This window comes from Dicentrarchus labrax, unplaced genomic scaffold (genome assembly GCF_905237075.1).
Source record: "Dicentrarchus labrax unplaced genomic scaffold, dlabrax2021, whole genome shotgun sequence".
NCBI lineage: Eukaryota > Metazoa > Chordata > Actinopteri > Moronidae > Dicentrarchus > Dicentrarchus labrax.
In genome coordinates, this window is record NW_026136702.1 from 18,041,018 (window position 1) to 18,057,231 (window position 16,214).

At 40.3% G+C, this 16,214-nt stretch overlaps 1 protein-coding gene across 10 annotated transcripts in view; it reads left to right on the forward strand.

The window, feature by feature from the left end:
* LOC127374133 (mitogen-activated protein kinase kinase kinase kinase 3) overlaps positions 1-16,214 on the forward strand; it is a 43,932-nt gene that overhangs the window by 12,135 nt on the left and 15,583 nt on the right. For 6 of the 10 annotated variants that reach the window (XM_051419131.1, XM_051419150.1, XM_051419140.1 and 3 more), the window contains exons 2-18: positions 1,395-1,452; positions 2,027-2,117; positions 2,362-2,426; positions 2,602-2,657; positions 3,253-3,300; positions 3,798-3,840; positions 4,083-4,155; positions 4,609-4,740; positions 4,909-4,971; positions 5,169-5,250; positions 5,785-5,901; positions 8,533-8,611; positions 8,772-8,830; positions 10,981-11,043; positions 13,684-13,736; positions 14,138-14,176; positions 15,962-16,036. In XM_051419131.1, the coding sequence (XP_051275091.1) occupies positions 1,395-1,452; positions 2,027-2,117; positions 2,362-2,426; positions 2,602-2,657; positions 3,253-3,300; positions 3,798-3,840; positions 4,083-4,155; positions 4,609-4,740; positions 4,909-4,971; positions 5,169-5,250; positions 5,785-5,901; positions 8,533-8,611; positions 8,772-8,830; positions 10,981-11,043; positions 13,684-13,736; positions 14,138-14,176; positions 15,962-16,036 (1,196 nt within the window). The remainder of the gene's footprint in view (positions 1-1,394; positions 1,453-2,026; positions 2,118-2,361; positions 2,427-2,601; positions 2,658-3,252; positions 3,301-3,797; positions 3,841-4,082; positions 4,156-4,608; positions 4,741-4,908; positions 4,972-5,168; positions 5,251-5,784; positions 5,902-8,532; positions 8,612-8,771; positions 8,831-10,980; positions 11,044-13,683; positions 13,737-14,137; positions 14,177-15,961; positions 16,037-16,214) is intronic. The other 4 variants (XM_051419160.1, XM_051419217.1, XM_051419169.1 and 1 more) reach the window with 3 other exon arrangements.

Sequence of the window (16,214 nt, forward strand, 5' to 3'; positions counted from 1 at the left end):
CCGCCCCACCAGCACTGCTGCTAAATGTAAACACAGCTCGCTATTTATAGAAAATAAGCCCCTTTAGTATCCTGTGAAACCCCCGCGTTTTGACAAATGTCAGCTTTTCAAGAATACCAGAAAAAACTGTCTGGATTTCCTGTTAAATCTATGTCTGACTGAACTGATTTTGAATGTTATGGATGAATTGTGGTATTTTGAATTTGCAAAACTGGCTGCAAACAACATATTGAATGCTTGTGTGTCCTCTCTGGTTGCGTTAAGAACACAACATAAAAAAAAAAAACAGAGATTCTGTATTTAAAAGCAACAGAAAAGCATTAGGTGATGAGATGGAAGACAAAGGATTGTGTGTCTTACAAATGGATTAAAGGTAATTGTATAACAGTTCCAAAAGGGATTAGCCTTTTTGAAATGTCTTTAAAGTATTAGTTACACCTTTCCCATCATGCCTACTGTTTCTCCAATGCACATCATATCTCCATCATAGCTGTATATGACCTTAACCGCAGTGGGCTATGTTGGGCAGAGATGTTGCTTCAGGTATTGGGAGAGGACGTGATGTGATATGGGAAGGCTAATTTGATTAACAGACCCATGACTTTTAAGGCTTATATGAAGACAAAATACTAGTTTATACTACTAGTTTAAAACTAGTTTGTAGTACAGTGAAATAAGACTAACTAACTCCAACCCCAACCATTTTATCCACTGTATCAGCCATGCAGTAAACAGAAACATACTGTTTCATGTTACAAAGTAATCTAACAGGAATATGGGCACGTATAAGATTAATCAGCGCAGTGCGTTCCGCTGTGTCACCCTTTTTTTTGTCAGATTTTCTGATGTTTCTGATTTCTGATTTGTTAAATGTCATTTAAAGGATAAACCTGGTTCCTGTCATTGGGGTAACCTCCTGGAGAATGCCCATTTTTTTTCTGTCATGCATATGTGTAACCACGTTTCTAATAAGCTTTCTACAAGTATGGATATGTGTGACAAAAGACTACACACAGTGGGAAAGTACTAAACTGATTTTATAAATTCAGTTACATTTTTGTTTTAAATAAAAAACACCTCTGTCCTCTCACTGTCAGTTTGTTCTGATGCAGAGACGCTCCAAAAACTCAGGAAGCAGCATCTTCTGTCAATAATACTACTGAAATAAGAAAGCCATGCTTCCTAAAAAAAAAAAAAAAAAAAAGTTTTACAACCTGGTTACATCATAGTGCTGTGTATTGGCATGAATCTGGCGATACGTGTTACAATACAGGGTTACAATTCCTACCATTCCTAATTTTAGGAAAACTGTCAGTATAAAGACCTCAGTAAAAAAAAAAAGGTTCACTTTTATGCAATAAGGGTTTAACTTTCTCTCCTTTTTCCTCCGTTAGGCTCGTAATGTAAACACAGGAGAGCTGGCTGCTATCAAAGTCATCAAACTGGAACCGGGTGAGTTATCGTGACTTTCATTTCTTGTCTTTTTTTTCTCCTTTATCTCCATTTGTGCAGCCACATCCTCTCTTTCTCTACATCAGCCTGTCTCTCAATCACCCTCATCCTTCTCTTTTTCTCAATGCGCTCCCCTCGCCATCTTTTTCCTTTTTAGCTTTTTCCCATTCTGTCACTGTCCTTAACCTTGTCTCTCTTCCCATGCGTTGTTCGCCCTTTTTCCTTCCCTCCTGCTGGTTTTCCATCTTCCGCCCCTCCACTAAAGAAAGGAAAGCATAAAAAACTTCAGATGTTACGGAAAGTGTGGAAATTCATCATCACACTGTTTCTAATTAATTAAGGTCTTCAAGTGTGGAATTTTAAAAGAGGAAAATATGTTGTAACCTGCTCTGCTGCTCTTCATCCTTTTGCCCTGGCTTCCATGAGTTTGCCCTCACACTCCAACATAAACACAAATGCATGAACAACAACTGTTTTCTGTTGTTTTATAAATAAAAAGAAGCAAATACTATATTATCACCATAGGAATAGGAATAAGAATTATAATGTGTGCTTACATGTGTGTTCACTCCAGGTGAGGACTTTGCTGTCGTCCAGCAGGAGATTATAATGATGAAGGACTGTAAACACTCCAACATCGTAGCCTATTTTGGCAGCTATCTCCGGTAAGAGTGTGTGTGTATGTGGGCCCGAGTGTTCGATACCACTACAGTGATTTACCTATGATTGCTATTAAGGTGCATGATATCAATGAGTTTTACTAGAGTGTGTGTGTGTGTGTGTGTGTGTCTTTTGTCAGAGAGAAAAACAGTGATGAGCTGGTGTGTGTGTGTGAGGAAGTAGAAGACCGTTGGAATTGCTTTTGTGAGTTTTGTATGAAGGTGTATTGACAAAGTATTCTCTTTGCAGGAGAGATAAGTTATGGATCAGTATGGAATACTGTGGAGGAGGTTCCCTGCAAGATATCTATCACAGTGAGAACAACATGAGCACACACACACACTCACACTCACACACACACATTTTGATCTTAACTGTGCTGTTGTTTTTGTTTGTTCTCTTTCTCACTCTGTGATATCCATTCATCTCTGTCTCTTTTCTCTCTATGTGTGTTATGTTTGTCTCTGTCTTCCTTGTTTACTCCTCCAGTAACCGGGCCTTTGTCAGAGTCACAGATAGCCTACATGTCACGGGAGACCCTGCAGGTAGAGTATGCAGTGTATTTATTGTCCGTGTAGGAGAAGGAGATTAGATTGGTTGTCTGCTGAGCTGCTTGACTCTGTAAAATGATCAAAACATAGACATCAAAATCATTAATGATCTTCATTGGCTCTTTTGCTTCACACTGACACGTAGCATTGGCTCTGTTGAGTGAGAGTCAGGAAAGAAAAGTCTACTTTTCTGCCTTGAGCTATTTAAGAAATTTGATTTCAATGTTGTATGGTCCAGGACATTTTTGCTCTGCAGATGCATTTTATAACTGGAATATTATCAATTCAAATTGAAACATAAATTACAAATATTGGGAAAAAAAGCGCCACAGCTGCATACAATGACAGAGGAAATACTGTAAAGTGTTAGCGTTGCACACTGCAGCCAGGCATCTAGCAGACACAGATGATGCGTCAGTGCTGCCAACTGTAAATCCCCCAAACATTTGATTTTCATTTAACCAACAGATGTTTCTAGTGAAATATATCAGGATATCTCCTTTAACAAATATTTTTAAATGGAGTTCTGCTCGGTTTTTTTGTGTAATAACAACCAATGACACTAGTTGCTGTGTGACTCTGTTTACAGGGTTTATACTACCTACACAATAAAGGCAAAATGCACAGAGACATCAAGGTGAGTTTGGAGAAAACTATATGGAATATGCTTTAATGTTTAAAGCCTTTCCAAGTCACATGTCGATTGCAAAGTGAAATATTCTGTATGTTACTTCCTGTTTTTCAGTTTTTTCGGTATAGTGTAATTCAGTACAATGGCAACACTACAGCCTCAGACACACTCAGAAATTGCCACACAATTGAATCCACACCTTTTCAATGATAGGTAAAATAATGATAAATGAATGATAACTAATCAAATCCAGGAATAGAGTAGAAGCACATGCATTTAGCAATGTTGAAAACAAAAATGTACCCCCAGATTATTGCTGTTGATGGTGTTTGTGACAGGGAAAATGACCATTGATTCATCGCTGCAGGCTGCACTGATCAATGACAAACCACTTTGCAACAAACTTGCGCTGCTGAATGCGCTTTCTCAGGTTAATTTGAATTGACCTGAAATGTGATTTTCTTGTGTTCGATCCTGATGCGTGGCGTGTTTGTCTCTGACAGGGAGCCAACATTCTCCTGACAGACAACGGCTATATTAAACTAGGTGAGAGGAACACGCAAGGTTTCTGCAATTACCTTCTGCTTCAAAAGACTGAATCTTAATGGCCTCATTTACTGACTTTGTCTCTCTCCTGTTCCTCATTTAATCATTTCTGTTCTTACTCTCCCACCTTTTGAAAATGTATTTCTCTTTCCCCCTTTCAATTCTTTCACTCCCTCCTCTCTATTATTCTTATTCTGAATGTTCTCTTTTTTTCCCCTCTCCTGTTCTTTTTCTCTCCGTAGCTGACTTTGGCGTATCGGCCCAGATCACAGCAACTCTAGCCAAGAGGAAGTCGTTCATTGGGACTCCGTACTGGTTAGTTGTGCTTGTTTTTCTCCATCAGTTCCCTATATACTGCCTATGTATATATGCATGCAGGTAGAGCACATGTATCAAATCCAACTTCCTACAACATGCAAAAGGCCAGTTTAATGCATTTGTTTTGTAAGCTGGTGGTTTCCAGTGCAGCTGTAGTAGAATCAGACTATTCACCACTTTTAAGGCATTTTGGGGTCCTAGAGGTGCTCCTACAGAAGCCAACTCATAGAAAAGACATAGAGTTTAACATGAGGGTTGTGGTGGGGCCCCTGTGTGTCGCTGCTGTTGTGCAGTTGCTGCAAACCAGAGAAAAAGGGAGACTTACTGTAGAAAATTCAAATGATATTCTTTGTGTGGATGCTTAACCAACCTAATTTAAAAGGGAATAAAGTGAGAACACATTTTACTTACTGTCTGTCTATCTCGCTCTCTCTCTCTCTCTCTCCATAGGATGGCTCCAGAAGTAGCAGCAGTAGAGAGGAAAGGAGGTTACAACCAGCTGTGTGATATCTGGGCTGTGGGCATTACTGCAATAGAGCTGGCTGAACTACAGCCACCCATGTTTGACCTGCACCCCATGAGGTAGAAGAGAGAGAGATGTTGTATAAAGTGCCATAGAATACAGAGACCTAGACGCAAGAGTTGTGTTTTGATTTTGTCATTATAACTGCATGGTTTGAGGCTCTTTCAGAACACAGCAGTGCTCCGCTGGAAAAACTTGGTTTAATCTTTGTCTCTCTTTTTCCGCAGGGCTCTCTTCTTAATGACCAAGAGTAATTTCCAGCCTCCTAAGTTGAAAGATAAACTCAAGTGGTAAGAGACCCCCCATGTATTTGTCTTCCTCACGTCTGTCTTGACTATTTTCAGCCACTGAGATACATTTACTATAGATTAAACGCCCTACCATTGAGATCACCCAGTTTTATTAGATCTGTGCCTCGCTTGTTACAAGGCTAAAAGATTAAGCTTCTATTCTTTTTCTCTGTCTTTCTCTCTCTGCTGGATGACAGGACGAACAACTTCCACCATTTTGTCAAACTGGCCCTGACCAAGAACCCAAAGAAGAGGCCCACAGCTGAGAAACTGCTGCAGGTGAGCAACAAAACAACATATTTACACTTTGAAACGAACACATTGGATGGTTTTACTTTAAGTATGGTTACTCATCGTAGCTATACTCTAATTTGTGAATACATACTGCACAAGAGACCAATTCCACAATAAAGGTTAAAGTGCTGGTTGTTTATTTTAATGTGCAAAAGCATTCTTTGCTGCAGTGGCCCTTTTTAGATATAAAAAAACAACAGTGCTGTATATTGCATAAACTGGACTAACCAGGCACAAAATCCCTGTGTAATCAAACTTAATCACAAGGTGTCGGCTGTTACATTCATTCTTACTAGTACCACAGCAATTAGTCATTGATTAATGGGCTAGTCAGTAAATAGAAAACAATCAACGGTTTGACGGCTCTGATAAGCAGACATTTTAGTTATTTGTCAAGCAAAACTCCTGTCACCGCCTCTATTTGAATACCTGTGGGTTATTAAAGTCCTGGACAGACAGACAGACAAAATGAGTCATTTTAACACTTATTGGCTCCCTCTCTTTGCTGCTGTCTTCCAGCACCCTTTTGTGTCCCAGCCTCTCAGCAGGACGCTGGCAATAGAGCTGCTGGACAAAGCCAACAACCCCGACCACAGCACCTACAATGACTTCGATGACGACGATCCTGAACCAGAGGTAACCTTTGACCCTTCTCAGGCTTTGCTTACAAAACAAAAGTGTCAAGAAGCTCGCAGATAGGACAACGGAGTAGTGACTATGTTTTGCTGGATCTCGCTTCTTTTCCTTCCCTTTAAATTGTGCCCTCCTTTTTCCTCATTTGTTCATGAATTCCTTCTTCACCAACCACCGTTCACCCTCTTTTATACTTTATACTAATATTTTTTTTCCCAGCATGTGACTCATCTTTCTGCTCTTTATCCTTCCCCTTCTCCCTCCTTCCTTTCCTTGCCTTCTCTTTCCTCTTCTTCTTTCACCTCTTTTCTCCTCTTTATTTCTCACTTCACTCTTCTCTGCTTTTGTCTCCTCTTCTGCTCACTGTCTTCCTCTTTCCTCTTCTCTTCCTCCTTGTAGCACTTCTCCTTTCTCTTCTTCTTCTTCTTCTTCTTCTTCTTTCTCCCTCCCCTTTTTTCTCCTGTCTTCTTGTCTCCATCCCCCATCCTCTACCTCCTTCTCAGTTTAAGTATAGGGGTCATTTCCTACCCGTAAGCCCCGGTGCTCGACGTGCACCCCGTTTTGCGGCCCGTATAAAGGTACCGATGTGGGCTGCGGTGTCTGCAGTGATGTCATTCTAACACAAACGATACTGTCAGTTGTTTCTTCACTTGGGGGAGGGCCACAGAACTGAATGAATAGAAGCTGGATTTCCATTCAATTAAGTGTCTACTGGTGTTGTCGTGGAAACCGGCATTGGCATGTGACTTTCAGACGGTTTGATGGATTGCCATGGCAGTTGTAGAAATACTTTAACATGCCGGTGAGCACTCGTGTTTAACGTTCATGCTTTTATGTTGACATGCACATCAGCTCGTGTGGTTATTTGTATTAGCGTTATGGAATACGGCCGATTTCATTGACCTACACAGAAATACGTTTTTGGCCTGATGAAGAACACACTGCCAGTGACTTCAGTAGTGTTTTTCTGTTTGGGAAATATACTTAGTCGATAGTTACATGAGAAGATTAATACCTCTCTCATGTCTGTACGCTAAATATGAAGCCACAGTCAACAGCTTAGATTAGCATGAATTACTAGAAATGCAGAAAAACAGCCTGGCTCTGTCCAAAGGTAACAAAACCGGGCTGCCAGCACCTCTAAATTGTTATTCCAGGAGGGGTTACATGCTGATTTTGTTATCAGTGACAGAGCCAGGCTAGCTTTTCCTGTCTTTATCCTATGCTAAGCCAACCACCTGCTGGCTGTAGCTTCGTATTTATCGTGCACGTGAGATGGGTATCAGTCTTCTCTTATGACTCACAGCAAGAAAGCAAATAAATTTTTATTTATATTTCCCAATATGTCAAATTATTCCATTAATTTCTATGTAGCTGCAACAAATATTCTAACTTTACTGACTGTGCTCACTTCCACGACAACATTATTGACATCTTGGCTAAACCACAGCAGATTGCTCAGTGTTCAATAAGGATCAGCTCTTTTCATTCTAGTTCTGTGGCGGCGGCTGGCCGATTTAAGAAATGGCTCAATTCATGAAGATGGTAACCAAAGTTGACATCATCTCACTCCTTTTTTTTAAAATAATGCATCTAAACCACATCCAGGTCAAACTGTGTTGATATTGTGGTTTGTCTTTGTCCACTTGTGTGCTAGAGAGGTGGAGTTTCTCACTTTAAATAAAAGCCTGACTTCAAATTCAGGAATGTTTAGGTTAGGGAAGCTATTTGAACATCAGTGATACAATAAAGGATGACCATATGTTACTCCAAGCAGCTTAAAATAGACAGTAAGGATTGTTTTACCCATCTCTGATTCAAATATCACTACTTAAATATGTCAGTTATGGAAGCCATCTTCATCTACCTTTGCCATGACCGTTACTAACCATGAGTTGTGTGTTAAGATAATGAACTTTATTCCCCCTATATGAAGTGGTTTGAAATTGAACAATCTCTTAGTGGATCTGTGCAACAAATGTGCTTTTCATGGATGCATCGTTCGTTGTGGTTTGCCTTTTTCCAGTGCTGTACAAGCATGGTTTGAGATTGCTGTGTTTTTAGCTTCTCTACAAGGACGAGTTTACATCTTAAGATTAAACATTGAAGATGTGAAGTCAAGTAGGGTTTGAATTCAATGGAAGTGCCGTTTAATGAATGTTTGTGAATGTCCAGTTGTACTGTATAAACATAAACAAAGGAAACCAGCAACTAGCATCACATACAATAGTTGATCCAGTGTTTTAATGGATAACAGATTAACACAGCCTGGGTTGCCAAGTCTGCTGGGCTCAGCTGTGAATATCCTCCATCATATTTTATCAAAAGTAGAGAGGATATGTTACCTTGGTGCTGCTTCAACACCGAGGAGAAACCTTGATATTGTTTCCAGGGAAGGTTTGTGTTTTCCGTCCACACCGTTGCTATGTTTTGGTTGTCTGGTTGCAGAGTGCGGCTGGCTGTTTTGCTGTGTCATCATATCCCACCCACAGGAAATAGCAGAGGGATTCTAGTTTTTGAAAAACCTATTGGAATCTTCTCAAGAACAATGTAAACTATTACACTGGGTCTATACTTTGAACAGATATTTGACTGTGTGTGTTTGTGTGTATGTGTCTTTCTCTTTCCTGACAGTCACCGGTCTCTGTTCCTCATCGTATTCGTTCCACCAGCCGGAGCGCCAGGGAGGGAAAGACGCTGTCGGAGATAAACTGTGAGTTCATACACAAGAACATGAACAAATGCATTTTCAGTCTCCACAGAAGTAACCAGAAATTAAGTCTTTTTAACTCCGAATTTCTCTGTATATTCCTGATTCTATTTTTTTCCTTTATCTTCACTCGTTTCTTCGTCTCTGCCTTTATCTGTCTCAGTTGGTCAGGTGAAGTTTGATCCTCCATTGAGAAAGGAGACAGAACCTCATCACGAACCGGTGAGTTAATTGATGTGGCATATGGTTTGTATGAGAGAATGCGCGAGTGCGCGACTGTTTGTTTGTGTGGTTGTCACTTCACAAGTACCAGCATGGCTGATCCTCACTTAACCATAGGAAGCACCCCGACCAGTCCATGGTGTTGTCAATCTATGTTGAACCTAACATGAAGCCCATCCACATAGTTCACTCTGGTAGTTTTAAAATTGAGGCAGTTTTAAGTAAGGATATCCCAGTCTATGCCAGCCAAGAAATGAGATTAATGACTATTCAAACATGGACAAGCAGGTTACTGCAGTGTATGCTAATTTATTCTTTAATTTCTTAGCCATAATGTTTTTTGTTTTTTTCCCCTGTAAATCCTAGTTTGTTGCTTGAATGTAAGCTTGAGATTGTGGATACAAGCAGCCAAAATAAGTGCTCCTTTAGGGACAGGGTGAGGAGCTTAGGTGCCCAGAAGGAGCTCAAGAGTAGGACCACTGCTCCTTGGCTTTGACAGGCTGAAGATGAGGATGAGGATGCCTCCTCGACACCTTCCTGTGGAGGAATTCTGGATGTGTCAAAATCGAAAGAGGCCTTTAGATAGACCCAGAACATGCTGGAGGGATAATAATATCCACCTGGCCACAATTTCATTCTACAACCTTGCGTTGTAAATGACAATAAAGTAACCTTGAATGCCTCAGTATCCCCCCTCTAAATGCTGGATGACGTGGCTTGGGAGAACAACGTCTGACCTGTATTGCTTGGCCCGCTGCCACCAAACACAGACCTGGATAAAGAGCAGAAAGTGGATGTATTTGCGTAAAGAAATAACATTCTTCCTTCTTTCTTCGGCATGGTGTTGACGCTGACTGACAACCAGACAGCAGCCTTTGACGCATCTGTGAAGCACTGCAAATATTAGCTTTCTTTCTCTAGCGTGAATGGACCCATATCCAGGGCAGATGTTGTACCCTTGCTTTAATTTATATATGCTGGATTTTGGCATAAAACAGTGGTCATCATCAGTTTTGGTAAAAGAACTGGCCTTAAAAAACGGTTGAGCCGTAGCAGCTTAAGCTGATTCTCTAGGAACTAAAGTTGATCGTGTTATCAGCCCTTACTTAACTACTGAAATAAGTTTTACTCGTGAACAAATGGGATGGTGCAGGGTTCATGCACAACCACAGCATCCTGTCAAAGCCCTCTGCTCCCTCCCTCCTACCTTTTCTCTCCTTCCTTTGCACTTGCACTCTTTCCACAAACTCCCTTCTGTGTTCCTCCTCCCTTTTTTTAAGTCTGCTTAGAAAATCCATCCTAAAATGTCTCCTTCTCTCCTCTCTCCCTCCTTAAAACCCTGGAATAACATTATGATACATAGTCACCAGTGTAGGTCTTTCATGCAGATCATCCATCCACATTCAACCCTTTTTGTCCTTCAGTTTCTGTCCTCTTTGAAAGTCCTATAATAACACGCGGCCTCTCTCTGTCTTGCTGACCTGTGTTGTTCTTGGCTCTCCGACATTCGTCACTCCAGGATTACGATGCTATGTGTGGCATTTTGAAATCAATAAATCATAACCACATTAATATTTTATTGATAACATAATAACTGTCGCCAGAAGGAGAAAGTTGTGCCATCTTTGCTCAAAAAAGACTGGCAGATGATGCAAGGAATTAGCAGCTGGAGAAACTTTCAGCACGTTTAACTAATATTGAAGTAAAAACATAGCGACACTGGAACCTGGATTAAGGTAACATCTGGTCTTAATTCTGAAAAAATACTGCCAAGAACACCACTGGAATAAGACAGAGGCTGCTCATTTGTTCACTGAAGAAGGCTATACATAAATATCTATATTCATTTTATATTATTTTAAGCTAATGTAAGTTATTAATGTCTCCTCAGTTTTGCTGAGTTTTACTCCATCCCCCTTTTCTCCCTCCCTCAGTCTATACTCTCATTCATCCCCTCTTCTCTTCAGATTAATATTCCACTATCTCCCTCCTTCTCTGTCTTGCTGATCCACGGACTTCAGAGCCCATATTGGCCTTAATCCATTTTTCATCTATCATCCTCTTTCTTGCATCAGTGTCCTCCCCGTTTCCTCCATCAGTCCAGGTTAATGTATTAACTGAGGTCTCTCTCGCTCTGTCTTGCTGACCAGTGTGAATCTGAGCCCTATCTGGACTGTGTTGAGGAGCTCTACTATACCGCAAGATCTAATCTGGTAGTACTCTTCTATCTGTCTCTCTCTCTCTTTCGGCCTCTCCCTCTGTCCAGCTACGTTGAGCTTTTTTTTTTTTCCTTTTTATTTTGGATTTGTCTTTATTTCTCTAACCGTATGCCTTCTTTTCCGTCCTACTCTATCCATATTTATCTTTCATTCTTAATCTGTTTAAGAAGAACAAGTCCTTGTCCTTCTTTTGGCTCTCTTGCTTCCTGAGCCCTTGCTGTCTTTTTATATATTTTTTTTTCCAGAGTGCTAATTGTTTTGGCTGCTCTATGTCCAACATGTATTTCTGTTCATTTTCACAGTTTTGTTCCATCTATTCTGGTCCATCCATCTGTTTCTGTTCATGTTGTTCATCTTTTTCCAACTTTGGCTTTTGCCTCTCTAACTGGTGTTGTAGTTGTCATGGTGATAAGAGTCCTTAGTGGTGGTGGTGGTGTTCTTTTTGCTGTTTCGGATTTACATGCAATACACACACTCACACAAACATCACAATCAGTCAAATCAAGTTGCAAATCTTTTTTTTTTGTGCTTTGTGTGTGTTAAATATACACAGACGAAGGTCGGAGGTCAGATTCTGTTGTAGTGCTGCACCTCTAAAGGCTGTTAGTGCTCGAGTGCCTTGCTTGAGGACACTTGGGTTTGAACACGGGCATTACTACTCCCAAAACTTAATACTCTTTATATCAATATTTACACACACATACACACTCGACCTTTTGTATTGTACCTGGTATTTGTTGTGACGTATATTTCTTGAAATTTCTCTCTACAGAATGTGTCTCTCTTCCGTACACTACTGCTTATATGTCCTCTAACCTCTTACGTCCTGTAGTTGACCAGAGCTATGAAGCCTTTCTGTGTGTGTGTGAGTGTGTGTATGTTAGTGTGTGTGTGTTTGTCTGTTTGTTTGCAGTATGTCTTTTCCTCTGCATGCGTGTTGCATTCTGTCATTATCTTTAAAAAAATGTTTTTGTGACACGATGCTGCCTTCACATTGTGGCTTTATTTAATAGATGTCAAACCAGGTTTTCATTCATTTCAGGCACAACGGTGCTAAACCCAGCTAATGCTGCTTATTGGACGGCACCTGTGCGTCACTGCTGCTTATTGTCAGGCTGCACTTTAATCAGCTTGCACCTGGTTTCAAAGGTGCTGCGGGAATGTAAAACTATGAGTGATGAATCATAATTATCCAGCACACATTCAGAAAGCTTTTCTTGAGTTATATTTTTATATTTAATGTGTTCAGGACAAACCTGACTTCACATAGACTATTCATTGCAGTGGTTCCCAACCCGGGGGGGTCAGGGTCCCCCTAGGGCACCCAAAATGTGTACGAGGGGTCCACCGAACAATAACTAGACACAGAAGGCCCGTCAAGTTATGGATTTTTCCACACATCAAAGTGGTGCACATAGGGCTGTAGTAAGAGAGATACTCTGTATTAAAGAGTTTGTTATTTTATTTTTTTTTATTGTTGTTTTTCCAAAACCCAGAAACACAAACTGTGTTTTTCTCTGCTCTAAGCCACGATTGTTAGCATGTTTGGCAAACTAGCTTACTACTCGCAGTACTAACTGTGTTACTTTCAAAACATGAGGAGCATATTTACTAACTACATTAGTTAAACTAAAGTTAAATTAAACTAGCACATCCACTGTGTAGTATTTCCTCTTTAGATTAAGGTAGCTTAATGAGCTAGCTACAGCTGATAGACTGTGCAAGCTATGGTTGACATTTTAGCTGGAAAAAAATGTTTAAATATTTATGTTTTTTTTCTCTTGCTTTTCTGTAATTTTTCTTTTTCTCTTGGAATACTGGGTACTTTCACCTCTTTGGGGCCTAAAATTAAACTCTTTGACGTTGAGCTTGCCTCAGTTCATGTTCACACAGAGGCCATAACTTGCATGACAGGTCACAAGCCAAAAAGGCTGGGAAGAACTGGTTTAAAACTTTTGTGTTATAACAATTAATCACATATTGAGAAAAACAAACAGGATGACTGCAGGTATCTACATGTGTCAACCTGCGATTCTTGCTACAACGTCTAATGATGATAAACTAGGTATTCAGCAATTGCTTTACTCTTTCCAGAATATCTTACTGTGAGAAAGACTACCTATCTTCCAACTAAAATTTCATTTAATAGGTACAGTTTTTATTTTATCAGCAAACCTCTAATTGTCAAACATGCTCTTGAAGACGCGAGGGAATTGCTGTTGTGTCAAACCACCTCTTATTAATGTATTTTTTTAGGCCACAATGTGAAATCAGCTAGAGTCAGATCTGTACATATAGTTAGCCATAAACTCTCTGTGTACATCTGTGTACATCTGTGGTTATGAATTACACTTTTTTGTGTAAACAATAAACAGTTTTATTGGGGGTATTTTTATTTCTGTAAGGCTGCTACAACTATCACCACGGCAGCTACACTTGCAGCCCCTGCAGTCATTTGGCATTTGAACAGGGTATCAGTTGTAGTCACTATGTGTATGTGGTTTATTCTGGAACTTGGCCAAGATCTTCGGCCCTGTTTATGTCCCCGGAGAAATCAAATACATAGCACATTTTAAAATGAGCCAGTTCTGAATTATTATGTCACAGTTGTAATGTAATTCGTTTGTCTTGTAGGACTTGCAGTTGGAGTATGGGCACGATTCACCAAGTCTACTGGGAGGAAACAAGTAAGTCTACTTGTTCACTTTTCTTTCTTTCCCCTTTTTAAACCTTCATCTCTTTATTTCTCCAATACATTCTTTCATTTCCAGTTGCAGTTAGACTAGCAAAATGTAAGCTAAGTGTGTTTGTATGCTATAGGTTTGATGATTTATTCATAATTGCAGCGTGAGGAAGTTCTGTGAGCTGTGTGTTTGTGTGAGCTTTCTGCTTTCAAGCATGCGTTGTAAGCAGAAGGCTCAGGTTCAGATCAGGGGAGCAGAATATCCTGACAGGGACTAAAAAGCATGTCGATTTTCAGTCTTAGTGAATACATTCAGTCATCAGATGTATATATTTTTCTTTCTCTCATTGATCTTCTATTATATTCTGCCATTTATACTTTTCTCTTCACTTGTCCGACAAACAGAAGTCTTCTGAAATCTGTGGAGGAGGAGTTACAGCAGAGGTAAGTCAGACCCGTCTCTCATCCTGATTCACCCAGGACTTCTTGATTTGCTGGTGTTCTAACCGTGCCCACACATCAACCAATCGTTGTTAATGGCAGGACTAATATTGGCCAATCACACGCAACTAACGCTGTTGTAATGACTTCAGGCTGTCACAAACTCTCAGCATTTTGGATTCTTGTGGGTTGAATTTTCCCTCTGCGGCTTGCTTCACGCTTTGATGTCATCAGGAAAAAGGCTGTGCTTCATAGGGGCTTCCTGCAGGGCATGGCTTACACACAAACACACACACTCTCATGTGTGCGTTCAAACACACACACACATGCACGTGTAATATAGTTTTTTTAGCCAAAGCTGCAGTGGGTGCCTTTAGCAATTTTAGTGGCAAGTCTGTGGAGAAATAATTTTTACTCGCCCCAAAGATAATGATGATCTTGTGCTTTGCTCTTTTCTATGAGACAATCTGATACGACGAATGTGTTTTCCTGAATTCTTTGGTCTACATGATAACAAAGATACAGAGAGTTTTCACATCTGTAGACAGAGGGTACACATCTGTGCAAATGTTTCCTTTTAGGGAGAGGTTATTACTGAGAATTGGTGTTTTACATTAATGATCTCTAGATAATGCTAAATGAAAAGTATTAGACTCTGTAAGGCTGTTTAGCTACACAGTTCAAATGTATTTGTTTTCTTTTAAGCCGCTCCCAGTTTTTATCCTTTTTTGTCTCCTTTGGTGGACACAGGTAGTAGTACTAGTAGAATAAATAACAGCGATCTTGTTTCAGTCGTTGAGGTTTTATCATTATATTTCGTATTTCAGAATATGTGCGACTATCAGTCGGTAGTTTGCAGACCTGGGTAAAATGCAGTTCTTGCAGTCCCCTGAAATATAGATGAAAGTGGCTTTTTCTTACATGTTAGATAGGTGTTATTTATTCTGATGTGGCAAACACAACCATTCCCAAGAATTTTAGACCCAGGTCTGGTACTTAACTGTCTGACCTGTTCTAGTTTCTTGTTTTGTCACAGCAGGAGAAAAAAAGATTAATAAAATGTGGCATGGACTTGAAGGTTTAAGTATAAAGGCATAAATGTCCAGTTTATTCACTTTAAATGGAGGTTTTTTAAAAATGTCCCAATCTTGAAAATTTGTCTATTAGGAAAAACATGCAAGATAGTATTGTATTGCAAGATAGACATGCTTTGTTATTACTGTAAATTCTCAAATAATTGTTATGTAATGGCTCCCACTCTCCAATGTCTCTTTTTTTTTTTTATAGATATTTGAGAATTTACAGGATATAAACTGCAGTTAAGATGCTATGAATGTAGTGATTAGAGGTTAAGTCTGTTGTTGAGGGGTGTGTAGATCTGTAAGGACTGTATAGGTTTAAACAGTTTAGGAGTGTCTCTGGCTGTTGCCTGTTTTTTCGGGTCTGTAGGAATTATTGGACATCTAACGATTGATTTTGTTGGAGGATCGGGATTCTTCTTTTGTTTGAATGTGTCCAGTCCTTTCAGATCTACCCTGGGTTCAAGGGTTAGAGGTAGTTTGTGGACCAGCTTCACTCAGATCTCCCTCCCCTTTCCCTCCTTCCTCTATCCTCTTCTTCCTCCTCCTCCTCCTCCTTCTCCTGTTGTCACCTTTGCCTGCTCCTTTTCTCCCTTGACCTCCTCCCCCTCTTATGTTCTCCTTACCTCAACCCGCTATTTCTATTTTCTTCCTCCCCCTCCTCTCCTTTCCTCCTCCACCCCTCCTATCTTCACCTCCTCTCTCCCAGGGGCCATGTGGCACACTTAGGGGATGATGAGGATGAGGATGATGATGGTGCAGATGATGATGAAACTCACACTCAGTAAGTTATCTCCCAGTCCTAGAACCGGAAGCCTCTCCCTCCTCGTCTGCTCCTCCCTCCACCCATTCCTCCCCTTGCTTCAGGGGGGGAAAGGATGAGGATGAGGAGTAAGACAAGGTGGAAGGCTTCCTGTCTTTGCCACAGTTTCATCCACGCATCTCTGTGCAGCACACCCCAC